The sequence below is a fragment of the Coloeus monedula genome, assembly GCF_965178545.1.
Source record: "Coloeus monedula genome assembly, chromosome: 7".
Lineage (NCBI taxonomy): Eukaryota > Metazoa > Chordata > Aves > Passeriformes > Corvidae > Coloeus > Coloeus monedula.
This window is the reverse complement of record NC_138787.1, coordinates 13,766,072-13,792,335: the sequence shown is the minus strand read 5'-3', so window position 1 is coordinate 13,792,335 and position 26,264 is coordinate 13,766,072. Positions and strand designations below refer to the sequence as shown.

The window sequence follows — 26,264 nt, the reverse complement described above, 5'->3', positions numbered from 1 at the left end:
CGGGCGGGGCGGGCGGGGCGGGGCGCGGGGGGCGGCGCGGTGCGCGGGCGCGGGGCGGTGCGCGGGCGGGCGGGGGGGCGCGGGGGGCGGCGCCGGCGCTCGGCGCTGACAGCCACATGCCGCCCTGCCTGAAAAGGCTGCGAGGCGCCGGCGGGGAGGGAGAGGAGGCGCAGACGGCGCCCCAGCCCGCACCACCGCCGCCGCGCCCCGGGGGATGCCGAGGCGCCGGCCCCGCGGGTCGCCCTAGGGGAGAGGCGCTCCGCCGGCACCGCCCGCCCCGCAGCCCCGGCACGGGGAACGCCGCCGCCCCTCGCTGAGCCCCGCCGGAGCTGGTCGCGAGTGGGGCGCCCACGGGGGCGCGGCGCGCTCGGGGTAGGGAGGTGAAGCCCAGCCCCACAGCCTCGGGTCTTGTGCTGTGGGTTTCGGGTTTTTTTACAATTTGTTCTGGAGGATGGATACGTTTCTTCTCGCCTGGGGATTTCTAGGGCTGTGCTTGCCCGGCTCCGGAGGTACGACGGAGACAGGTAAGGCGCCCTTCAGGGACGAGGGATGGTCCTGTCCGCCCAACTTTCGGGTTCCCGGGCGCGGTCCCGGTCTCACGCGTAGATGCTTTGCGTGGGAATAAATTTAGGGAATACATGAGCGATCGGCTGCGCCACGCAGCCTTCGCAGCACGGGTTTTGGAGGGGCTCATGCGTGCGGTGGGGCGGGGATGGCGCACCCCCGGCAAGGAGCGCAGCGGCTGCAGCCGCGCGGCTCCCAACGCCCGGCGTGAAGGGGAGAGGGGACGGAGCCGCACGGGAAAGTTGCGTACTGGTTTTTTGGGGAGCTGCGGGGAAGGGAGGGGAAGCGGTAGGGACCAGCCAGATGCCGGACACGAGCATCCGAATGCCTATTACCCCGCGCCGGTTACAACCTCGGGAAACTTTAGGTGAGAAATTAAAATCATCTGGCGGGAGCAGGCAGCCGGGGTCGTGCAGGGCTGGGAGCGGGCGAAGCTTAGCGGCGGCACCCTCAGGAAAGGCTGCCCGCTGTACGTGCGGGACCGGCACTTACTTTGCAAAGGCCGGGCTGTCCTGGGACAAGGCGGGTTCATGGCAGGTATTGGGACGCGAGTGTGTTTTTCTGTTCCTCGCTGAAGAACTAGGCTGGACTGTCAGGAGGTGCTGGGATGAAACCCGTCTTTGCGTTGCTTCGGCATGGGGACAGGAGTGGGGCAGGCTGAGGCTGGGCCCTGTGCTCCCCGGCCACTGGCTTTGAGTCTCGGTAATGGGGGCAACAGGGTCCCAGTCTGGAATAGTCTCGGCAAGAAAAGGATACGCCGTCCAGTGCTCTCTCGGGGCTCCTTCTGCGCTCAGGAGCTGCCTGGCAGGACGGTAGTGCCAAGCCAGCAGCTGCCGAGCTGTGGATTTGCCTTCCCGTTAGTCGGGGCCTCGGGACATGGCTCAGGGCCCTGAGCTGCGGTCTGACCCGAGCAGTGTTAGATGATGGCAGAGTGCATTCTGCCTTCTCCTGCCCCAGAGCTTTGTGGCCACCCAGCTTCCCCTTGAAAAGGGGAAGTGAGAGAGTCTCTGCTGCCTGAGAAAATCCCTCTCTTTTGCAGAGCGAAGCACAGACATTCCCGATAAACATTCAGATGCCGGTTGGCATCACCTCCTTCCTTACGGTTATAAAGGAAAGGAAAAAAAAAAATCCCATCTTTTGTTCAAGTAGGAAAACGAATACACACTTGATGGGATGAAGAGAAAGGGCAGTGTCCTGGGAGGCCCTTCCTGAGCGCAACAGTCTTTTCAGATGATCCCGGTTGCAGAAGCAGTGTCTGATCTCCTGGAGTGTGTTTTGTGCTATGGCAGATAGGGCTGTAACCTGAGGCTGGCTCCTGATGGTGCACTGGCCAGCCTGGTTGTGATCCCTGTGGCTGCTGAGTGCGCGTGTGTGCCTGTGTCCATGCGTGCACCTCCTTCTATCCTGAAGTGAATTCGGCGCCAGGACTGTTAACTAGGGAGAGGTTTGTGAGCAAACCGTGTCTCTCAGGCCATTCAGTCGCTGCAAGCAGTGTTTATTTGAATGCGGGGTTTTCCCGGCTAAGCGGAGCATCACATGGTGTTGGAGCCAGCAAGGAAGTTGCCTCTCTGTGGCCGACACCACCGGTGGTTTGCCGAGATGATGATTTGACCGGCTGCAAACCCGATCAAATGACTTTATTGCCAGCACAGCGAGCAAAGGTACGGGGTAATGGGATGCAAACCTCGATCAGGCTACACTTAGCTCCAGTAAATTAGCCAGCCTAGTAAGGAAAACATGCCAGAGGTAGATGGATTTATGTTTCAGTCTGGTGTATCTGAAAGCCTTCCCCCATTATGAAAGTCCCTCTTTAGGTTCCCTAAGGGAGGTTAGTAGAGAGGGGAGACGTTTTTAATAGACAATAATATGATAATCCACATGGAAAAAAACCTCATGCAATATTTCTACAGTAAGAGATAAACAGTGCAGCTGCCAATTTGTATGTAGCCAAGCAAACCCTGAGATAACCATGGGGGAGAGTGGGTGGGAGACCTGTGAAGATAAATCTGAAGGTTCGATGGCTGTGTGTTTTTCATTTTTCTGTAAAAAGCAATGAAGTAAGAAAGTAACAGATTTGAGTGACCCAAGTACTAAGCCATTCAGATGATGTTTATGCAGCTCTGAGCAAAGCTTACTCTGAAGCCTTCCGAATAGTTTATTTAAAAGCTATTATTTTTAGTAGTGACTTAGGAGAATGCAGCAAGGTGGGGAGGGGGACCAAAACAAATTTCTGCCAAGGAAGCACACGGCCACATATACAAACATGCGCACACACACACCCACGCGAGCACTGAGTGTAGTGCCTTATGCCCGTGTGCTGTTAACTCAGCTCTTACTGGAAACAAAAGCTTTTTTAGACTAGGAATCACATAGTTGTCAGAGCATTACTGAAAACCACTGCTACAAGCTCAGTGGGGGGCTCTGACCCAGGTTAGGATGGTGCATTTTGTTTTCCTAGTTTTACTGCTACAGAAAATCATGGTGTGTTGTGTCTGGAGTGACAAGCTGCATATTGGTCCCAGAGGGCTCTACGGAGGCGCTTCCCATTTCCCTGCCTTGCTCCTTCTGCCCCCCGATCCTCCTTCCCTGTATCTACTCTGTGTTTGGCACCTTGTGCGTGGTTTTAGAAGGTTAAAAGGAGAAAGCACCCCACTTTGCTGGCTGGAGAACGCAGTGCTTCCTGTCCCAGCAGCCGGTCCAGGCAGGCGGGTGGGTTGGTTTCCTAGCAGAAACCTCCGGTGCTGCCAGGCACCAGGACATGGTGGCCTTGTACTGCAGATAGCTTGAGAGGAGAAAGCATCCTTCATGGGGTTTAGGAAGCTGTCAGGTTCAGATAAGGCTGGGATCCTATCCTGTGGGACCCCCAGTTGTATTAATAAGGAAAAATTAATTTTTAAGCACTGGGATTGCTGCTAAATTATATGACCTCTGACAGACCAGCTGTGCTAGGAAAATAAATTGTCTACATCTGAGACCCATGATCCTATCTGAAATCGAAATAGAAAAAAAGTTGTCATTTAGTCACAGTGGTGGGGGCAGATTGCAGCAGCCTGAGAGCAAACTGGAAGCTGCTAAACTTGTTCTCCATTGTGTGGTGAAGTCACCACCACCGTGCCCCCATGGGGTCTTGGGAATACAGTTGTCTAATCCGGGAAGTGTGGAGAGCTGATGTGCCTGCACACACCCAAGCTGGGGCTGATGGTCTCAGCACGGGGGTGGGGGCAGAAGTGAGGTGTGAACGTTTCCAGCTCCATCCTCACTCTGTAACAGACCTTTGGCACATTTCTAATTATAATATACACACACAGACAAAGAGGTAGTTGGGCTATTTTCGAAATCCCTGTCTACACCCTGGTGGAAACCGCAATACTAGCAACAACATAAATCAGGGCTGTTGCTAACAGTGTTGCACATGGCTTAGCGCTACAGTAGCATGGGTTTAATCACACTCAGAATCAAAGGGTCAGCCTGCTCCCTGCCTGAGCCAAAGAGCAATCTCAGGCCAGATCCTGAGCCAGGCTTGATGCCTGTGCAGTGAAAAGACGCAAACACAGACACGGAGGAGAGGTTTGTCAGCACGAGGTCAGCAGGCACGGGGCCAAACACTCGAAATCACAACTTGGATCTGTAACCCTTTCTATGTGCAAGCGGTGCCCATGAATCAGGGAGAACAGCTAGAGTGATGCTGGAAGGCTGGGGCTCCAGCTACAGCCTAGGTGAGGTGACGTCCTCCCAAGCAGGTTGGGAAAAGGGGTACAAGCAACAAGTTGGCATGCAGAATAGCCTGAAGTATTGCTTGCAGGAGTGGATAGCTGTAGGGACTTTCTGTTGGACTGCTTCTTCCCCTCTCTTCATACTTGTTGAGTCAAAGAAAACGGGCTCCAGAGATGAAGTTCTGGGCTTCAGGTCTTTGAAACCTGCACTTATTTCTTCCAGTGCATTTGAGACAAAGGCAAGACATCTGCCCAGCTGTTCTGCTGGGTCACCCCTAGCTGTGAAAGTGCTGCCTGTGTGGGGCTTGAACGCTTGCCCTTTTCTATGTCCCTTCTAGGAAGATGGTGAAGCCAAAAGTATGCTGTCCTTTTACTCTGTTTAAGTCTTACTGAAAGGTTCCTTTGAACCCCCTTTTTAAAGAGGGATGCATGTGGAAAGAGGAGGGAGGGAAACCCCAGCCCCTTGCACACACACACACACACATTTATAATCTTCCTGATTCTTCCTTTCTCTTTACAGGCACACAGATCTCTACCTTTCCTCTTGCTCACAGAGCCCCTCCACTCAGGAGGGACTGCCTTGCTGCCTGCCCCACACATGCATGCTTCTGCATCCGTCCCTTCTCTGTGCTATCCCTCACACCCCCAGAGCCCCTCAAAAACTTTCTCCCTCATGCACACCCCAAGCTTGCTGCTGTTTTCCTCTCTGTTTGACTGCTGAATATGTTCTCAGCAGGTAACAATGTGTTTAAGATGATCACCAGAATGTGCAATAACTTTGGTGCTAGTGGTGAGGCTCAGCAGCAGCTGTATTTGAGCACACTTTCAAAGGCTGAAGCCACTACTGCTTGGCAGCATGCATAGGGGGACCCGCGGTGGGGCTCTCCCTGAGTGGCTCAGGAGGTGCTGCTTCCCTCCCATCCCATCCGTGGGGCTATCTGCAGCCAAGGCACTGCACTGTGCTCTGAGGCTCCAACAGGGCCCCTGGGAGGGAGGGCCAAGCCAGGGGTGTTGTGAGACTGAGAGGCTCTGCCAGTCACTGTGCAAAGAGGCAGGGGTAAACTGCCACTGCCTGATGGGGAAAAGCAGGATTCCATTTCAGAATGGACCCTGACAGATGAGTTCAAAAGGTGTGGGGAAGCTGGGAGGGTGTGGGGGGAGATGAGAGATGAGATAAGCTTTTTTTTTTCTTCTCGGATTTTTTGTAATAATAATACTAATGAGTATTTCAGAGGCACTGAACACCTTTCATCAAGCCTGAAGCTCTTTACAGAGGAATCCTAGGGGAATCTTTTTTCCATGTGTACAACTAGAAATGCCTCTTGTCTCCATGGCCCTTGAACCAGCCTGCTATTGACAGCATTAACGGGGATGGCTCAGCAAATTTTCACCACCATGTTTTTTCATCACATAGCCTATAGGTAGGGTGGCAGGCTGCCATGCAGGAAGCTTCAAGCTTCCCCAAATCTGTTTCCCTGCTTGCAGTACTGGGGAGTCAGAAACTGCCTGACCTGCAACTTGACGGTCTCCTAAAGCTGCCACCTATTCCTGGGAGATGGCAGTGTGTTTCCATGAGACTTCAAGCCCTTGGGAGCCTAACAGAGAGGCAGGCATGATTTCTCCAAGTTCAAAATGCAGTTATCCACCTCCCTTGCATGTGTACACACACACTTACATGCTCTCCAGGATGATTACTGTAGCAGCCAGGAGTTGTAATTCCAGACCCACAAATTACATTCGCAAGCAAGCTGGGAGAATTGTGTGTATACGTATCTATAGAAAGACTAACACTATTAAGTTGGTTGCCCTATTGGAATTACATTTGCCTCTGCTATAAGATGACAAATAATATAGTTAGTGAAGTTGGATAAACAGGATATAAAATCTCATTAAGGGTATAAGAGAGGGGTTGGACAGGATGGACATTTAAAGGTCAAGGTTGTCACTGGCTCAAGTGGTACAAAGCAATGTCAGCTCCTGTCCAGAACCCCACGGGTAGAAATCACCTGACCTCCAGTGATTTCAAAGCAAATTACCTGGATTTGCATGCAGGATTTGGCCCTCTCATTTTCCATGGTGAAGGTTGAGTAGGTCTCCATTTCAGGTTTCTACTTAATTCCTTTGTGTATTAACATGGGAAAAAAGTTGCAGGTATCGGAAGTCTCCAAATCTCCTTCTCTCTCTTCCTCCCTCCAACATTCCCTTCTTATTTAAAAATAATTTGAAATGATCTCTTTTTGCAAAGGCTCACAGCTAAAATGTTCCATTTGCTGAGCTTTCCGGTGTTCCCCTTTCACTGCTGTCCAGTGCTATAAAATGAATATATTGCATCCCTTCCCAGTTGCCTTAGGAAGCAGTCAAATGGCTGCATTCCTCAACTGATGGATTGGTGCGTTTCTTTCTTGCTTAAGCCCAGACAGTGTTTTATGAGCTTGTCTCATGACAGGCTTGAGACACTTTGAATTGAACAAAATCCTAGTTCAAATCACAAAAGCAGTCTTTAAATTCTACTTCACTGTGTCTCTACTTTTAAGTGAAATTTTAGTTAAACTGGTAAAAGTCCTCAATGAAATGTTCAGGAGACTTTCCCTGGTTGTGTGAAATCTCAAGACGTGGATGTGGGTAGTGCTCCACAATGAAATGTGCATGTAAGAGCCGTGTGTTGTTTGTGTGTGTTTGTCCATTAATTTGTTCAGGAAGCCTTTGAAGCTTTATCTCACAATCCAAAGCAAACACGCTTCTGCTAAAATGATCTATGCTACTGGGAATAAAATACCTAATCTCATTAGCTTCCTCTGCATTATGTCTCTCTGCTTGGCCTATGGCTGAACTGTATGATTTAAGTCCGAGAGTTCATATTTGTGTTCCTGCCTCCTGCAAAAGTTGTGCTGTGTGGTTTGGGGTGAGAGCCCCTGCCACGTTAACTATGCCTAGCCAGGGTCAGGGCTCAGGGGATGAGGTGGGATGAGCATTAATGGTAATGAATCCTTGGCAGAAGAGATCTGTTTGTCTCCTCCACACCAGGGTTTGGCAAAGTGCTTGAACATGCATGTACCTTGAAAAACTGATCCTTGAAGAGCTGTGTGACTAACAGAACCGAAACATGGGTTTCCTGCACAAGGGCTCAAGCCAAGTTCAGCAGCTCTGAGACAAGTGGGTCATGTATGCCAGCACCCGTATTTTGCTGTGTTGTCAGAGGATTGGCAGGGCAAATCTCCTGCCCAGTGCTGAATCCTGGGACATGCAAATCTGCAGTGGTTGAATGAGAGTGTGAAGTTGGGCTGGAGGGCCTCATGCCAGGAAGCGAAGTGACAAGGCTAGGTGGTGCATCTGCCTGCTGTGGAACTCCCACATCTCTCTCCCCTGTTGCTTTGCTGCCCTCACAGGCTGCTCTTTTCAAGCAGCACAGATAATGATGCTGCTGCTTCTAAGGCATCCAGAATACCTTAAAATTTGTGTGCAGCCCTGAATGATATCCCAAAAGTAAACTGAATTCAGCAGATCAAAACACGTGGTAGTTTTGTGCCGGACACTACAAGCTCTGAGAGGCTGTAGTATGTATGTTTGTTGTGAAACTGGCCTCTCTGGTGATGATTATTTTTGTTACAGGCAGAGTTGGCTTTAATTTCTGTGTGGAAGGGCCAACAATAACAGCGAGCCCTGATCTCCTGGGGTGAGGGAAATCCAGAGGGGTTTAATCGGCAGGAAATTCAAGTAGGAGAATGCCCTGCTCCCGGCCTAAGGTTTCAGCATGCGCCTGATGAGCTGCAGAGCTGAAAAACCCTAAGTGTGGGTGAAGGTTCCTGGGGCCTGGCTGTTATTTTTGGGTCCTCTGAGTGACGATTGCTTGTTGTGGCCTGGGGGAGGCAGGAGGAGACCTCATCAGCCTGGGTGTCTCCAGCAGGTCAGGGCAAAGAGGAGTCAGCCTCTTGTAAAGGGTGAGGAGCTCAGCTGCTGATACCCATCTCCATGGGAAACTTTGGAGCTGTGCACTGTACAATGCAGCATTTGCAGGAGTTCACCCCTCGTGAGCTTTTCCAGGTCTTCTTTTCCCATCCCTGTGGCTTGGTTGTCATCCTCTGGTGTAGTTCTCCTGTTGGGGTGGCCCCCCATGGAGGCGGTTGCAGGGATAATGCATGTTATGGTGACCCTTGATGAAAAGGGAGGTCTGCAGATTTCCCAGCCTGACCATAGTCTACTCCAACACTGCCAGGTAGTAGTGACCTCCACAGCCTCCTTTGAGGAGTCTTGCTGCTCTCCTGTGGCCTCGTTGTTGGCACCACACTCCAGTGGCCCCTCTACCATGTGGACTGGCAGGGGCCCCAGCAGTTTGCTTTCAACACCTGCATTTTGCTTACTGAGCAACGGGATGTCCCACACACCTGTCAGACTTGGCTTGTACTTCAGAATTTAATTTTAATTTTATTAAGTGAATTCAGGGCTGGCAAAAGCTGCCAAAGCCCATTAGCTATGGAACATGTCTTGCTTCCAATGTATACAGCCTGAGCAGTAGCCATGCCACTAACCTTTTCTTTTTTCTTTCTTTTGCATGGGTGCAATGCATCAGTTTGTAAGGATCCATTCACATAGAAGCTTGAGCCCCTACTGTATACAAAACAGGCCATACTTTATACAGAAATACAGTGGTTGGCATGACTGCTGAGTCAAACCCTTTGCCCATCAGTGAGCATGGTGATAGTTTTTTTGTTGTTGCACGTGTTCACCTGCTAGATAGGTGTTGCCGTTGCACATGTTCACCTGCTAGACTCACCTCTGTGAGTCAAAAGAGGAAAAGCCCAACAGAACAATTACAGAGATATTACAGTCATTTTGCCTCTTCAGATAACTCTAAGAAGCCTTCAGTTCCCTGATATGCTGTTGCCCACCATGTGGGCAAGGCAATGCTGTACTGAAGTAGCTCCCTTCATTTCTCTGGACCTTCTTGGGGAGGAATGAATGAGAGGACAAAATATGTTCCTCTGACAGACACAGATAATCTTTCCTGCAGGTGGGAGACTTTCACTGCTCCAGGAAGATGGTGACATTTTCATAGTAGTATCTGAACACCTGAGGGATGTGGCTGGTGCTCTTGTTTACTCGAGGTTCACCTGCTTGTCCTGTTTTGCTGGAGAGACCTCAGTTGGGCTGGGCTGGGCTCCAGCCCCTCTCACTGAGGCTGTCCTCACTGGCACCAGCAGTCCAATTTGGGCACCAAGCTGACCTGAAATTAGGATCAAGCCTAGGGTTTTCCTTAGCTCAGTCCCACCTGTGATGGCCTTGCAGGGCAAGGGAGAAGTTTCAAGGTCAGGGTAGAACTGTGTTTCTGCTCCTGAGTTCATTTGTTGGGGAAGAGCTGGAGCAAGCTGGAGGCTGACACCTCTGTTCACATGACAGTTCCCCTCCAACTGGTTGAGTTGCAAGGTCTCACAGGGTGTTCACGGTATCCAGCATGAGTAAGGGGCTAGCAACTTCTGAGTGGTGGGTGATGTTGGTGGTATCAGCCTAGCGAGTAGCATGTGTGTGAAAGCTGGAGAGACGGGGAGGGGATGACGAGGTGTGGAAGGATTGACTGTATTTTCATTGTTTCTAGACTTTGCCCTTTCCAAGAAAAATAATCTGCAGCTTGAATATTTTTATTTGCTGGAGGGGGTGGACATGTGTGCAAACGAGGTGTGAATTTTTATGAGAAGGTGTGAAAGTGCGTACATGAGTGAAGTGTGAATTACACGTCTATTTGTACATTGATGTCAACAAGTCCGTGAATTTCTTCTTTCCACGTGAATGTCTCTTTCTCTCCCTCCCTCCAAACCCACATAAACACATGTGTGGGCAAATATGCCTTCCTGAGAGAAGATATTTGTGCAAGAATGTAGGTTAGTAAATGTTTGTGTGTTGAGCAATCTCTCCTGTGGAACAAAACCAGATGTTTTTTGGTATTCTCAGCTCTTCATGGCAGTGCTGCATTTTTTCCCCTCGTATTTTTCAGGATACTTACAGGATTATTTTAAGAAAAAGGGAAGGCTGCAGAACTGCCTCTGGGTGTGTGCAAAGAAAGTTATTTTGAAGAGTGAATGTGTTAGAGGGCATGAAAAACATGGGTGAAACGGAGTGTTTTTTCATGGCAAAGGAAGCCTCTCTGGCCCATGACGAGCCCTCCTGTTGCCCTTGGTTTTGCACAGGACACATGCATTTTATGCAGGCAGTGTGCAGGCAGCAGGTTGTTTATTCAAAGTGCTTTTTTGGAGGAAGCATTACCGCTGAGGGGTCCTGTCTGACTCCTGTGGCTTGCCTTGGCTCTGGCAAGAGAGCAGTTTGAACACAGGCTGGGATGTCCCTACCAAGAGCGGGTGGACTTGTGGCAGCCTGGCAGGGGACACTCCTGAGACATGGCAGACCCTATGGCAGAGGAACAGAGCCAGATGACAGCATGGGGCTGAGGCCACACAATCTGCACTGCTTTGCTTCTCCTGAGTGGTCCTGGGGCTTTGCAGTGAGTGCTGCTGTGGAGGGAGAGGAACATCCCTCAGGACCAAGACAGTGGGGAACACTGTGGAAACCCTTGGCTCATGGAGCTGCTGGGATGTGTGGTTACTTTCCTATATCAAGGGTGATGCTTCTCTGTGCCTTGGCTCCCTTGGGGGTGTGGGATGTGCTGCAGCGCCTTGGGAAAATCCATCTGCACCCTCCTGCATGTCCAAGGTCATCCAGGGCTGTGGGGATAACCTGACAGGGGGGACAACCCATGAGGGTTTGCATCTCACATTGTACCCCAGTGTTTATTGTCAGGGAGGGGAAGGACTTTCCACAATGTGGGACCAGGGTCACACTGTATGCCTGCGAGGAGGGGCTTAGGGTTTTGTGGAATTTTGCCCATTTTGGTGGGTTTTGTGTGTTTTACTGGGTGTGCAGAAGCAATGCTGTCTTCTGGGGGCAGATGTTGTAGCCTATGGGTCTGGGTGGTGTACAAGGGGGTGGCAGAGGAGTAAGGGAAGCAGGACACATGATGGGGGCCTCCTGAAAAAAGGGACTTTAGGATTTGTAGTGCATTATCAAGTGACCTCGTGGTGCAGATTTTCCTCCGAGCAAGTAATGCAATAATAAATTTGATTTGCAGCATTCATGAGATTAAATGTTTTTTTTATTATGAAATCACCCTCTAGGGCCTGTTCTAGCCCAAAGCTGAGAGAGCTTCCTCTGCTTACCATGCAGCCATTGCCAGCCATTTGTGGGCTAGTCCCACAAAACCACCACTGCTGCTTATCCGTGTCTGCAGCTCCAGTGGATGAGTTAGCTTGCAAGTCTGCTGAGACGGGTTTGTTGGGGCAGGCGGGTTGGGGAGGGAGAGCACAGCAAGCAGAGAGGAGTTTTTATGGGGTTGCAGGCTGGGGCCAGGAAGGACGGGTGCTGTCCTTGGCTCTGCCACACAGTGCAGGTGGGCCTGGGCTCACCATCATCCTTGACATGCCTCAGTTTCCTTTCCCTGGAAACAGCTCAGCTTTCTGCCCTCCTGCAACTGGATTGAATTTGTAGTGTCCAAATTCTGGTGTCTCCTGAGGCAGCTGTGGGAAACTGACAAAGAGCAGCTTGCAAAGGAGGCAAAGGAAGGGACAAAATGAGGCAGTTCCAGATGATCTGATATCAATCTGTCTCTTACTTTATGGCTCTGTAATTGCCTTGGCAAGAGCATTCATTTCTCTTTTCTGGTCTGTGTGAAATGTGGTATGTAAGTGTGGCAGGAGATGGAGGGGAAAGGAGTATGTTTGTTCTGCAGAATAATTCTCCTTGCCCAGAGATTAATATCAAATATTAGAGTATCAAAGATGTCAATGGCCTGGAGAATGGTCTTTATCAGACCACCCCATCAGCGGCCCAGGGAGACCTGCTGTGCACACCTGATGCCCAGAACCCATTTCAATGCCTTGTTCCCTTCTGTGTCTCTGCAGCTCAGCCATGCGGGGGACGCCTGAACTCCAAGGATGCTGGGTACATCACCTCCCCAGGGTACCCCAATGACTACCCCTCCCACCAGAACTGTGAATGGGTCATCTACGCCCCTGAATCCAACCAGAAGATTATCCTCAACTTCAACCCTCACTTCGAAATCGAAAAACATGACTGCAAGTAAGAGCTTTCCTCTTCCTGCTTTTGCCTAGTGGTATGGGTCTCGTGCTTCCTTGCACTTGAAATCAAGTATCACCCTGAGCCCCCACAGTGCTGCATCTCCTTGCCTTTCAGGAGCAAGAGTTGCCTGTGAGGTTGTAAGATGCTGCTTTAGACACATAGGATGTGCCTACTCTGCAATGAACTGGTAGTTCTTAACTTGGCCTGATACCACCTGAAAGTAAGACCCAACTGGCTTTCAACTTGAGCTTGACTTTGGTTAAAAGGCCGCTTGTTTTTCTGTGTCAAGGTGGCCTTGCTGTTCTTTTAAACCATGCTGGGATAGCAGAGCAATTTCCAGGTGTGTAACTAGGCAGAGGTATGGCAGAGAGCCCTGTGGCTGGAGACACAGTTTTGGCCATGTGAGGCTGGAGACATGGTGGTCTGAGCTGTTTGGGCTGGATCTGACTTCCCATAGTGCTTTTTCTCCTATGTTTGGTAAACTGGGGGGGGTGTTTGCTTTTTTTTCCCCCCCCTTTTTCTTCTAAGAAAGGACCCAGAAACTAGATGTCTGGGAAAAACAATTAACAACTAGTAAAGAATAATTAATGGCATCAAAGGGCACCATAAAAGGCTGAGTTAATAACATGGTCTCAGCAGACATATAAACCTGTGGGTTTCATCTGGAATCCACAGCCAGCTTCAGGGATGCCTGCGTTTGAAGGAGCTTGGGGTCTCCTAAAACAGGCCTGACATAGCAGTCCTGCTAGATACACTGGTCCTGTTGATTAAAAGGGGGTTGCATATGGAGAGGGAAATTCTGTTTGTAAAAAAGGACAAAGGAACAGGGGAAGCATTTATGAGGCTGCAGAATCAGTCCTGTGGAGAACAAAGAATTCAGCATGGGTTTGATGATGTACTGAAGGTTATGAAGTGCAGAGCTGAATCCTCAGCTATCATAAATCAGCATAGCTCCTCTAACTCTAATGAAGGTGTGCTGATTGATGTCATTGGGGATCTTGTCACCCCCTACAGATAAAGCCTGGGCTAATAAGGCTTTGAACACCATGAACTCTCCCTGAAGTCACTGTGTGTGCAAGGTGTTTAGTGCTTTGCAGGATCAGGCCTGTGTATAAAGAAGGGAGAAGGCAGAGAAAGGCTTAATGTGGGCATAGATGAACACAACAAGGCCGTGCAGTGGATGTGAGAATGATAGTTGCTATCAGATTTTATTGTTGCTTACATAGGCTGCACTGCACAGCCTCCTCATAGCTAATGCAATTGCCCAAATTCACAGTAATAAAGGCTGTATAGGCCCATATTTGCAGTCTGAAGAGTGTGCCTTATGTATTGGCCAGGACAGTGTTGTGTACTGGGCAGGAGGGACTCCAGCTTCTACCTCTTCAAGGTCTCAGGCAAGCAAAAACAGGTCCATCAGAGACCTGGAAATCCCCATGGACACCAGGCTTTTCCTCCACCTGCGGGAAGATGTCAGTTTTAGCTCTGAGCATCTTGTGCAACTTTTGCCATGTTTTGCTGCCTGTGAGAGAGCATTGTCTGGTCCCAAGCTGCACGTGGTGTGTGCAGTAGGACTGCCTGAGCACTGGGGATGTTGGTTATCCCTTTGCTGCTTTCTGCTTTACTGTGGCAATCTTCTGAGTGGCTGCTGTGTGGTCTCACTATTTCCCTTTCGCTGTGTGTGTGTGCACAAGGGAGCCTTTATTAAAGTGAAACACGACTTATCCACTGTGCACTTGAGTTTCTGCTGGTCACAGCTGTGAGCTGAGAGCCAAGCTGACTTAGGGTGCCTGCTGCCTCAAGCCAGCACTGAATTGGAGTGGGTTTGAAAGAGCTTCATGGACAGTTCTTGACAGGAAGCATAACAGAACAATGAAAACAGTGCATGAGAAACATGGCCTGAAATAAATGGATAGGAGTGAGATTTTTTTAAGTGACCTGCCAGAAGGAGGCAAATATGGACACTGTGTAATGCTTGAGCATTAATACTTACATTACATTACAATATATTAATAATAGGTGACCATCTAGTGATAAATCTCATCTGAGTGTCAGAGGGTTTTTTAGGATGAAACAAAGACCTCATTGCAGCTGCAGGTGTGAACCTTAACAGGAACAGGAGTTCAGCATCAAAGACACAGTCAGGGCAGAGCCCCCCTTTTGACATCTCATCATTAATATAGAACACATTCACATCACGGTGACAGGCAGATGGGCTCCATTGGGCCACTCGATCTCTGGGCAGACAAGGTTCCCTGCTCTGGTGTTGCTACCTGGCAGCTATTGGAGCAATAGTGGGGCCAGTCTGTCTTTCCAGCTGCCAGAGGTAAACACCATAACCCCTTCCTCTGGTGCTTCTTCTTTCAACATTTCATTTTACCTTATTAGGCTAAAGTTTCTCCCTCATAAAGCATAACATTTACATTCCTAAAAACCATTCAAAAGCCTACAAAAATATCTCCAAGAGTCTTTTTAGTTTTACTGTGTTCCTTCTGGCCTTCCTTGTATCTGCTTTAGATTTCCCTTTGGGACAGGAGGCATTTCTTCCTGTGTTTTGTACAGTGCCTGGCACCCTGGGGACTTCTGAGGAAAGGTCAGTGATTTCCCCTCGGCCAGTAGCTGGCCAGAAGGGGCCTATGAACCTGGTGCTGCCTAGATGCCAGAGCAAGAGCTGGCTGCAGAGAACAGCTTTGGCAGCGAAGGACAGAAGCATAAGCCAGGGATGGATGCCCAAGGTGGCAGCCAGAGGTGGCTGCTCTGTGCTGCTTGTTGCTATTGTTTCCTGGAGGCACATCTGGGCTTTTATTTTTCAGCTGTGTCCAGTTGCATTAAGAAGTAACTGCACTCTATCACCACCATCACGAAAGGAGTAATTTGGTGTAATTGAAGCCCCAGAACATTTCTCTCTCTGTGCTGTATCTGTGCTCTGAGGAAGTGTCTTGCTTTGGGAGCATGCTAGGTTAAGAAAATTGGCCTCCTCCTGCTGTTGTGGCTGTTGTGCACCAGCAGGGCTCCCTGTGGCAGGGAGGGTGGACATGCTGTGACACGGAGTATGGGCCCCAGGCCATTGTTCATGCTGCCCTGCAGCTGTGGGGCCACAGCTGTAATGACAAAGCCAAAAGGGAAGTTTGATGCTCTGGTAAAAGATCTGCCAAACTATTTGGAAATGATCATCCTAGTGCCTGGCTGTTTCTTCCCCTCTGTGCTGCAAGTGCAGCTGTAGCTCAGGCACTGCACCCCACGTCATTGGTATCTGTTCATTGAACAGGGAAGTGGCATCCAGTGGAAAAGAGCAGGCTGCTGCTGTGGTGAAATGTTTCCACTTCCATGTGGTATGGTGGTTGCTGGGCAGTCTTGTGCATGCCAGGGTTTATTTGGGATCCCAGGAGTGACATGAACCATTTGCAATAGGTGTGGAACAGGGACAGCTATGCCCCAGCTTATGCAGTCATGTAGCTGAGCTGTCCGCTCCTTCTTAGTTGCCACTTTGTTGTTCTGTCTGCTCTGCTTGCTTGGAAAATCCAAGTCCAAAACCTCAGCTATGAGTGAGTCATTGCATTTATGACCAACCACCTTTTCCATTTGTGCCACCCTCCCACTGCTGGTCTTCTCTTTGGACCACTAAAAGCTCCCTCCTGCATTTGGCTACTGACTGCCACCCCCAGCCACACTCAGCTGACCCTACCAGAGGATGAGGCTGGGCGGTGCACATGCAGCAGAGGTACTCTCCCTCCAGACTGCAGTGGATGTGCTCGTGCTTCCTCTGCAAGCAGAAGACCTTCCAGCTGAGTCATAATATCTGCTCCAGAGGAACAGTGTTTTAGAAAAAGCCCGACTGGTAGTGAGACCATGCTCAGTGGGTTTTTCTGCAGCCATTTCCAACACATGCTTGCAACTGGGTTGCAGTCGGTGGGATTCCTGCCTGGGAAGGACTTGGGGAACCGCTGCCGTGGCTCGCAGCCCCCTCTGGTGGCACATGCCAAATGCTGGCGAAAGTTTCTGGAGGCAGGGGCCGGGGACTCCCAAAATAGGCTGGAGATGGCAAATTGGAAATAGAGCTGCAGTCAGGCTCTTCCTCCTGGCTTTGGGTCCCACTGTCAAGCCCAGAAGGTTTCCAGAAACAGGAACTGGGGCCACTATCATGAGGAAATTTATGCAGTTGTCACTGTGATCTCGTAAATGCCATAATGGTGCCAAGAGAGTTGAACCAAGCACAGCATCCTAATGCGTGCTGGATACAGGACAGGCATAGCAGGAGGAGACATGCCTGCTCCCAGCTTGAAGTGCAGAGTGAACCAAGATTTGGCTGGGGAGATACCATGCTCCTTGTGCCCATCTCACAGAGCACTGCTGGCCAGGGGACACTGGCAGCAACATGCTGGTTTTCCCCTGCCACAGTACAAAGGGTGAGACGTGCGGCTAGGACAGTCAGTGAAGGCCTCTTATGGCAGCATGGCTATCTCCTGAGTGCCCAAAAAGCTGGGCAGTGGAACAGAACAGCTCTGCATTCTTCCTAGAGAGGCACAGAGACATTGGCTCAAATTCCTTTGAGCTGAGGTGGCAGGGAGAGCTGCATCCAGACCCAGTATCGACAGCCAGTCAGGCAGCTGGGGGCTGCAGCATTCAGTCTGCCTCTCTTGCCATCTCCTTCAAACAAGAGCATAATATTGTGTGAAGCCATCCTTCCATCAGTGAAGGTTAAGAGTAGACAAGGCAGCAATCATGGACAGCTAATTAGTAAATGCTTTGAAAAGTATGCATAATTAGCTTATTAGTAAACATTTTAGAAACAATGCAGTTCATCTTGTGATTGGCAAAATGCTTAGAAAAGAGAAAAACATTTGGAGCACTAGAGAATGCCAGGGGCTGGAGGGGTTCTTCGCTAGGATGCAAGGGGAAGTGACTGCATCTCCTGAAGCACTGGGGGAGTCGAGCTTTAACTTTGCAGGGAGGGGAAGTCAAAGATGAGATGTTAAGGAAGGCATTTGCTTGCTCATACATTTGTGGCATGGGTAGCCAGAAGCAACTTTTCTAACGTACAGGAAATAATTCAGTCTGGGTAACATGACACTGCAGCTCAACTTGTCTTCAAATGAGCTTCTACTGTTTTTTAACTCCATCCAGCATCCGCTGTATGGTTCATAATTCCCATTAAGCCCGGGTCATTTTCCAAAATGGAACATCGGTGAATGGGTTAGCTGTGATGGTGAGACCAGGCACATGCGTTAACAGCTGGAGGCTGTTCACATGCCTCTTCTCTGCTTCCCATCTCTGCTTGCTCTGTGGCTGTGCTTCTCTATGCCCCAGAGCCTTTCCCTGCAGAGACAGGCCCAGTCCAGGCTCCGCAGAAGGTGGTGGCCCCAAATGCACTCTCATGGGGTCTCCTATGTCCTGCCAGCTCACTAACATCCTGTGCATAGGAGTCAGATCTCGTTTTGCACCTTGTTTCCTGTTGGCATGATGACAAATTGAGGGCCAGCTGGTGACACTGGGAACAATAGGATTAGCGACAGAGACCTCTCCCCCTCCTTCCTGCTGCTGAGGAGGAGCTGGTAGTGGTGGCGGTGTACTTGCTTCTTAGTCAGCGTCTCTGTCCAGCAAGGAAAAGAACAGGACCCCACAGCATCTGGACAGGGAGCAAGCACAGGGCTGGCTGTGGTGGCTCCTCACTAAGAAGGTTCAGAATTCAGCTAAAAGTGTCAGAAACGTGTGCATTTTTTGAGCAAGCACTGTACTCCAGGTCTAAGTCCTTTGCATCTTTGCAGACCCTGCTCAGTGCAGATGCCATAGGATAGGAGTAGAGCAATCACACTGGAATGCCTGATAACCACAGTATTGAGGTGCTCCTGCTTTCAGCAGAGCCTGAGGCCCTTGACTATCTTTGCAACAGTGCACCAGCCCATGGTGTGGCACCAGTGACACCCTTCACAGAGGCTCATCCCAAACAGGTCTCAGGAGCCTCAAAAACTATCTGTGGGACTATGAGTTTTGGTCATTTTTTTTGCGTTATACAGTGGGATTAGCAGTGCTCTTCTACATCATGGGTTTGCTGTCTGGATGCAGGAGTTAGAAGGTTTAGTGACTGTAAGGGGAGTGCCAGAATGATATTATAAAAATTATCCATTTTTTGTTAAGAACTAGATGCTAAGCCCAGTAAAAGCAATGCTGAGGTTTTACCTTGATTTACATAGGAACTAGTTTAGCCTTTTAATGAGCAACTGTTTGATTTAGCTATGTGCAGCCTTTTTAATAGATATAATCCCTATTGTCAGGCTGTAACAGGGGAGTGGCAGACTCCCCAGCAAGTACCAGTTCTGGGAGTTGTGAGATTTGGGTTCTTCCTCTTCCCTGCTATTGATTTACTGTTCCTGCCTTGGTGAATCACTTAAAATTCCTGCCTTATAAAGAAGAGAAGATCTGGGCATCTGCAGGCATAAAACCCAGTCTAGATAGCAACAGTGCAGTGCACACTCCCCTCCAAAGGCTGCTGAGCAGCAGCATCACACAGGAGCAGGTCAGAGCATTGCAGACAACGACCAGTTCATTCTCAGCCTTTTCTGGCTGGGTGTGAATTCTGCAATTAAATATGAGTGCAAAATAAAAAGAACAGACTGCAAAGAGCAGACTGAAAAACAGAAGAAATTTGTGGTTGCTTTTGGCCAGAACTCAGCATAGAATATATTTGAAGGAATTGGGGGAGGTTAGGTTTTAGTCTGAGGCAAGTTCTCTGCTTTCTTTAAATCAAGCAGCTGCACACCACCGTTGAATGGCAATGTTGCAAACCACAGTCTGGTGATCCTGGAATTCCTTATAAGTTAATAGCAGTCATGGTCCACTAATCACAGCTAGGATGTTTTAAGCAACTGTCTTTGATATATCAGTTCAAACACACCATAGAAAGCCTTCCTTATGCTGACTTAGTGAGTAGATCAGTCGATCATTAGAAAGAGTGAATAACCTGGGGGTTTTCTGTTAGTTTCTCACCCCACCCCACTGCTAATCCCAAGGAATTCTTGAGATCTACATACAGTTTTGGTGAGTAATCACAGCACAGTAGTATGGTGTGGTTTTAAAGTAACACTGGGTCAGACATGGAGATATTATTGTTTAATGAATTCGTAGAAGCAGAGCCTGAAGCAGGGCGGTCTGACAGCAGAAATGCTCTGCCAAAGACTTCGTTCTGTTGCAAATGGCACAGAAACTAGCAGGGTGGCTGCTCGTTTTATGTGACTGCCCCCACCTTCTTGCAGTGGTACAGAAGATACTGTGTGAGGAATCTTTTGAGGTGGAGTTTTGCTTTTCTGAGACAGGCAGTACTCACCCACTGGCGGTGGGAGAGCCCCTGTGCTCAGCCCCGTGCCTGCCGAGGCCATGCTGCATGCAGGGTGTTTGCACGGGAAGTGCTCAATGTGTTTAGAAGCCTCCAGGGAAACCTCAGGGCTGGGGCTGTTGATCGATGTCGAACAAGAAGTAGTAGTAGTCGTCGTCCCCCCCCCCCCCACCCCCCCACCGGCAGCACGAGAGTTTGAGGCATGTGCTCAGCTTCCTTCCTCTTCTGTGAGTGTTGGTATGAGGTTTCATTTACATTGTTATCTTGCAGGGAGAAGGAAGGTGTAATGACTGTCTCTTTGGTAATACTGATGTCTGGCTGTTAATCATGGGTGGGAACAAGGTCTGGGATCTCCATCAGCAGAGGGGACTGACTCACCATTGATCTATGTTCACTGCATCTTGTTGAAGTTTTTTGACCCATTTGATTTCTTAGGTTTTCTTTTGTGAAAACCCTCTGATTTTTCTGCCATTCAGGAGCAAAACATCTCTCTGTCTTTAAATATGGCAGATGGGGATTTCTTCAGATGTCCAACAACTCAATTGAAGGAGACCTCAGGAGACCTCTCCCCTTCCCTGTCCCCCTTCTCAGCCTGTCTTTTCATCTGCAATCTGGAGATGTAAGGGCTATAGTAATAGAGTGTCAGAGGAAGTAATTGATTCATCACACGCCGAGAGACGAGTCTGTTGCCTTCAGTGTCAATGGAGTTGAACCACAGCCTGGAAGGGTGAGGGAGGCTTGTAAACACTCCATGGCTGAGCTGGCAGGACAAAGCAGACACACTGCCATGGCTGAACGGGAGGGTGACACAAAGGGTTGCTTGGAAGAAAATCTTTCTGAGCAAAGCAGTGGCAGGGTCCTTGCCTGTAGGAGAAACAGGGACAGTCCTATCCCCCTGTTCCCAGAGCACAGAGGTACCTTAAGGAGAAAGTACCTACCAGCCTCATGCAGCATCCCGTTCCCTTGCCTCTGTCTCCCTCTTCTATCTTTGTGGCTGCCTCTCTGACCTGCTGCCCTGGGCTGGGCTGAGCTCACCTCAGCGGTAGCAATCAGCCCCTGCCAGCAGCTAATCCTTCCCACACCCCCGGACAGTTACTGCTGTCTCACAGAACTGTGTGGGAGGTCACTGCTGCTGCCAGCGTGCAGCAAGGTGTGGCATGTGCATGGCACAGCACTCACCCTCGCTCAGACATTGACTGTGCTCAGACTTGGCACTGTTTGGCTCAGATGGCTATTGAGCTCAACGTGCCCATATTTTGAGGAGAGAAGGGGGTAGGAGATGCTGTGCTATGCAGTATGCAAGGAGGCACCAGGCATGTTTGGTGCACTGTTTGCCCCAGAAACAGCTCTTACTACAAGCTGGCACAGCCAAATTGTGGGAATGCCCAAACAGTGGAGGCTGCAGGCCAGTCTTGGCAGTAAAGGTTTACTCACTTGTGCATCAGCTAAGGCAGGAGCTGGGCTGTGAACAGGCTGTGTCTGAGAAAATTCGGGGTCAGAAAGTCGTCCTATGGTGGGCCAGTCCCAGGGTGACCATCCATCACTAATGAGGGCTGTAGACAGCCAGGAGGGTGAGGGTGGGCTGGTCAGGGCTCTGTTCTTACAACCTCCTTTATACAATTGGTGCTTAACGAGGTGTTTATTTCAGTTTTGTGCTGAAAAAAAGCCAGTGCAAATGAGTGATAGTGGAAAGCCCAGCTACCAAGCTCTGATCCCTGTCTGATCCCGGTTTTTACTCTTTCCTTTTGCTTTTCACTGCATGTTGTATCTAAGGCCATGGCTGATATTGCACCAGCAAGGTGTGATGGAACATCACTTGCTCCTCTGGGAGTAGGGCTGGCACAGCAGGCTGTGTATGTTCCCTGATCTTCATCAGCACCCCAGAACTTGGACAGCCTGGCCTAAGCTTGTCTCCATCTATTGCCTGGGCTGTCAGGCACTGGATCCCATCAGGAAAGCAAAATCTGTCCCCCCCACTGCAAAGAGAACAAAGTGAACATTTCCCCATGCCTTCTGCCTGCTCTGCTGCTTTTTGGCAGTAAATTTTCCTTTTGTGGTTTTTATCTTTTATTATATTTATTTTTTTCTTTCTGTTAGTGATCAAGTGCCTGTAAGTGGTGACAGTAAAATGACATAGAAACCAAAGTCTAATTTTTCCCACAGATGGGTTGTAGCAGAAGGAGAAAAGTGCAAATGCATTTTCTCAAGTGTCCTTCGTTTTAGGGTATGAAAGGGTTGTGAGTTGCTTCAGTTCCCTTAGAGCAGCAACAGAAGGCAGAATGCCATGGAAAGGGGGCTTATTCTGAACATGCTTCTTTATATATTTTATTCCTGGTTTCACCATGATTCTCCCCCCACCAATGAACACCAAAGATATCTTGCAACAAAAGACCCCTGTAGCTAAAAATAGAAGAGTGAGGAATTTATAGCAATGGTTTTGGAGACAGAAATAAAATTAAACAGCCATGTGTAACTCCTGAACAACAGCCTGCAGAAAACCCCCGAAGTGCACATTAGCACATCTCTTTTTCTTATATAACGGACGGTTTTCCAGACATGCCCCAGATGAGAGCACTTCTCCACTCCAACACGCCTTTCCGCAGCGATCTGGCAACACAGCTTGAGGGAGGCAGCCTAGGGATGAACGGCAAAGCACGGGGGAGCCTTTGCTCTCCTGTCTCAGGGGAGGGCAGCAGCATGCTAGGAGCTGAAATTCCCTCCTGAATCACAACTTGCCTCAGGAGCACTTTGCAGTTATGTTTTATTCCTCCCTTTGCACGAAATATTTTGGCTATCTTCACACACACCCCCCCCCCCCCCCCCCATAAGTTAGCAGTAACTGCTGAAAACCTCCTCCCATCAGCAGTGCTTGTAAGGGGGTGAAAACAACAACACAAAGAGTTTAAACAGAGGCTCTTTCTAGTTTCCATTTTTTGTCTTCAAGGCATTTTTGAAGAAGTTTTCCAATCTAATAGGGTTATTTTCTCTCCTTCTCTGTGTGTTTTTCTTTTTCTTTTCCTTTTTTAAATTTTTTTTCTCTTTCCCTTTAACTGGATAACTGGATTTTTTTAATTTCTCAGAAATTCTGGTCAGATTTTTTGAGGACATAAGAAAATAATCCAAAGCACAGTAGAATGATTACAAACCCTCACAATACTGTGATTACACAAGACATAATTGGATACAACAAATTCAAAACAAACGTCTGAGAAATCCTAAGCAGTTTTGCCTGTGCCATTGCCCCCCCACCCTAGCCTAGCTCTCCCCCTGCTGCCATTGAATTTTTGTCATTTTAGTCACTGAAATCCAGTGAAATCCCTTCAGATTCAGAGCAATTATAGCCCATTTTTTTCTGTTGTTGCCAGAGTCAGTTATTTCCATAAGGGCAAAACAAGGGCAAGCTCTGTGAGCATCTTTTGCTTCAGCATATGCAAAAATGGCCCCAAAAGATGCAGACTGAGGTCAGATTCATCTCTCCAATGTTCAGACACCCAAAGCCCAGGTCTAGTTAGTAAGAGTGATTTGAAGTACTTTTGTTGTCCGTGCAGAAGAACAATTAATCCCATCCCAAGCTGGGTGTGAGAAGTCTGCTTCCTCTGACAGCCGAGGACATTTAGCTAGCTGAAGGTAGGTGTGGTACAGGCTTTTTAGTTCTGTGCACAAAGCTGTATCAGGGCTTGTGTCTATGAGGACTGATTCTTTTCTCACACCAGGATAAATTAGGAGTGATTACCCTTAAAATGATGAGTTACACATGTGTAAAACCAGTTCAAGTCAAAGGAGAATCCAATTAATCTGCTGTATTTATAATTAATTACTCTGATTAAGGGCTGGCAGCTAAGATCAAACTTCATTGCTCTTGTCTGATCAGATAACAGTGGTGCTTGCCTCTGCTATCATGGCTGTAAAAAAAAAATAATTTAAAAGTCCTCAGTAGCTTCTGGAACAATTTAACCTTTGAAGGGTATGTCCTGCAGTTGCTCAAGATTGTGTAAACATCATGGAAAAGTTTTTTTTGTCTTTCGCAATGTAACCACCCATGAAATAAGGATTTGGTTGAAAGGTGGAGTACAAAAGAGCATGAAGATGGGTGTTGACACAGAAAAATCGACTAAGCCAGCTAGCATGTAATGGACATTAATTCTAGCCACCTCTTGATTGTGCAACAAGCACAGAGATGCTGGTTCACCATTTCTTAACTATCTCTATACTGCAACTGCTATTTAATTTCTAAGAAACTGCCTGTTCTTAGAGGATGTTCAAAAAACCTTATGCTTTTTATAAAAATTTCTAAGAAATAAACCTCCCACCACCTTTTCAAAGGGGGAACAGTTGCATTTACTAGCTGCCATTGTGGCTAAGCACAGGCCTTCCCCAGCTACCTGCAGAGTATTAACACCTGCCCAATTTCACTAGAATAGCACTTTCTCTTCCTCCCCTCAGCAGATGGATTCAAGACACAGTGACATATGGTTCAAGTAGAGCAGAGGTCTTGAAGGCTTAAGTCAGCCCTGGGCATTCCCAAATTTAGGGTTGTTGTCATGCAGTCTGTACCTATTTGTCCCTCTGTCTATCTAGGCCAGATTTCTCCAATATAATATAATCTCTCCAGTCAAGACTGGCTTCTATTCTTGGCTGTGCTGCAAACTTCCTGTGTGACCTTGGGGCAGACACTGCTCCTCTCTGCCTTCCTACCTCCCAGGGTATCGTGAGAATCCCATCATTACTGTTTGCCAGCTGCAGTCATGAGCCCCATGGAAACGCCTATAAATAATAGCTCCAAATTAGACATTGGAGGAGTTCAGCTTAGAGCCTTGCATCTCTCTCCAGTCCTGGCAAGCACTGGAAACTGGGCTTTGCCAAGTGCAAGTCCTCACCTACTTCAAGTCATAGCCCTAGAGAGAGACTGAGAAAGCTGCCAGCTAGGTCAGAGCTTGGCCTGGGGAGCCAGACCTCCTTAAGCTTTGGAGCAAGGCTTTGCACAAATTTATGTATTCAGAGGACTCATTATATGGCTGTGAAGGTATAAATAATTTGTGATTCACGTTTCTCCCCATCTTTAGATGATGTCCCTGTAATGCCCTTGAAGGATGTTTCAATGGGGAAGGACTCAGCATCTCTTGGGACCTGGGGATAATGGTCAACGGGGTTGTTGATTTTGTGTTCAGCAGTATGGGTCACCAAACTGCTTTGAGTTGTGTCCCTCTGGAGAGGAGCACCCAGAGGAGTGTTGCAGGCTTTCTGGTGCTGCTCCCTAGGTGGGTTGTAGCATTCCTGGAGCTCAGCAGTGCCTGAGTGGGCACGTGGGAGGTCTGTCCTGGCCCCAGGGGATCACAGAGCACAGCTCAGTGGTCAGGGAGCAGATTAGCTATTTCCCAACAGAAAAGGACTGAAAAGCTGTAGGTCTTCTCATAATCACTACATCTGGGGCTTGTTTGCCTTTGTTGCACTTCTCTTGGGGGGCCAGCAGCAAAGTGACTTAGGAAAAATAGAAAGGAAACACTGGGAAGCAGAGAGAGGTTGACTGGAGAAAAAAGCAAGCAAACAAGCATGAATAATACAGGCTGTAGAAGTGCTTTAGAATTAGTTTATAAAAGCTCTCTTAACATCAGCAAAGCACTTTCTATTAAAAAATCTGTAATAAAAACACAGCAATATTTGTAAGCATTGTACATTTTCTGTTTAACTCTGTTAAACAGCTTCAAGAAGAGCATCTAAGCCTTCTATTTCCCTTCTTTCTCAGCCTCCATTGTCTGGGGAGTTAAAAGCACTTCAGCATTGCCTCCCTGCCTCAAAACTCCCTGGTGAAAAGCTGTCTGAGGTGGTTTCAAACCAACTCACTGACCTTCCCACTCAAGCAGCAGCTGGGAATGTCCTGCCATTGTGCCATTGGAGGAGCAGCCAACTGTGGTCACCTTCGATGCAAAAGAAGAGTTGGTTAATCCATTGATTATACTTGTGGGTTACAGAGGTTGCACCCTACCCTCACATATTTATGCTTGGCTCGTTGGAGCAATGCCTAGGTGGGGAAAAGTGGCCATGAAATGTGCTTGGAGAGATGGCAGCTTTCCCAGTAGAGGTAATGCCAGAGAGGTCAGCCCACAGGAATGTTGGAGCATGTTGACTGAAACAATGGATTTGGTTAAATGAGTGAAATGCAAATTGCTGGGCACTGTATGAGACAGTTTGAATGCCATTGCAGCATAAATGTATCCCACCCAGCTGTGCCCTAGTCTGTAATTATCTGAAAATGAAATGCTTAGAGTAGAAAGCATGGTTAGGTTTTCTTCCTTCCAATTTTTCTTCTTCTTTTTCACAAGGGAAGAAGAAAGTCTGGAAACCAATGCTTAAGCTTAACAGAAGCAAACATTTGGCCAAACTAGATTGTAACATGTCCAGTGACCCAGAATGAGGAGAATGGGGTTTATCAATTTGTTTGTTTGAGGGCCAAGGCATGGACATGACTGAAGCACATGGTTCCAAAAGAATCTGTGGTGGGGATTAGCTGGCATTCTTGCTGAAGTTTGGAAGTTTAACAG

General features: G+C 48.7%; 1 protein-coding gene across 5 annotated transcripts in view; it reads left to right on the top strand.

Annotated features, from left to right (window-relative positions):
• Nucleotides 1-391: 391 nt before the first annotated feature.
• The window catches only part of NRP2 (neuropilin 2), a 98,767-nt gene continuing 72,894 nt past the window's right edge, over nucleotides 392-26,264 (top strand). For all 5 annotated transcript variants that reach the window (XM_082284717.1, XM_082284720.1, XM_082284718.1 and 2 more), the window contains exons 1-2: nucleotides 392-524; nucleotides 12,221-12,398. In XM_082284717.1, the coding sequence (XP_082140843.1) occupies nucleotides 452-524; nucleotides 12,221-12,398 (251 nt within the window). In that variant the 5' untranslated portion in view covers nucleotides 392-451. The remainder of the gene's footprint in view (nucleotides 525-12,220; nucleotides 12,399-26,264) is intronic.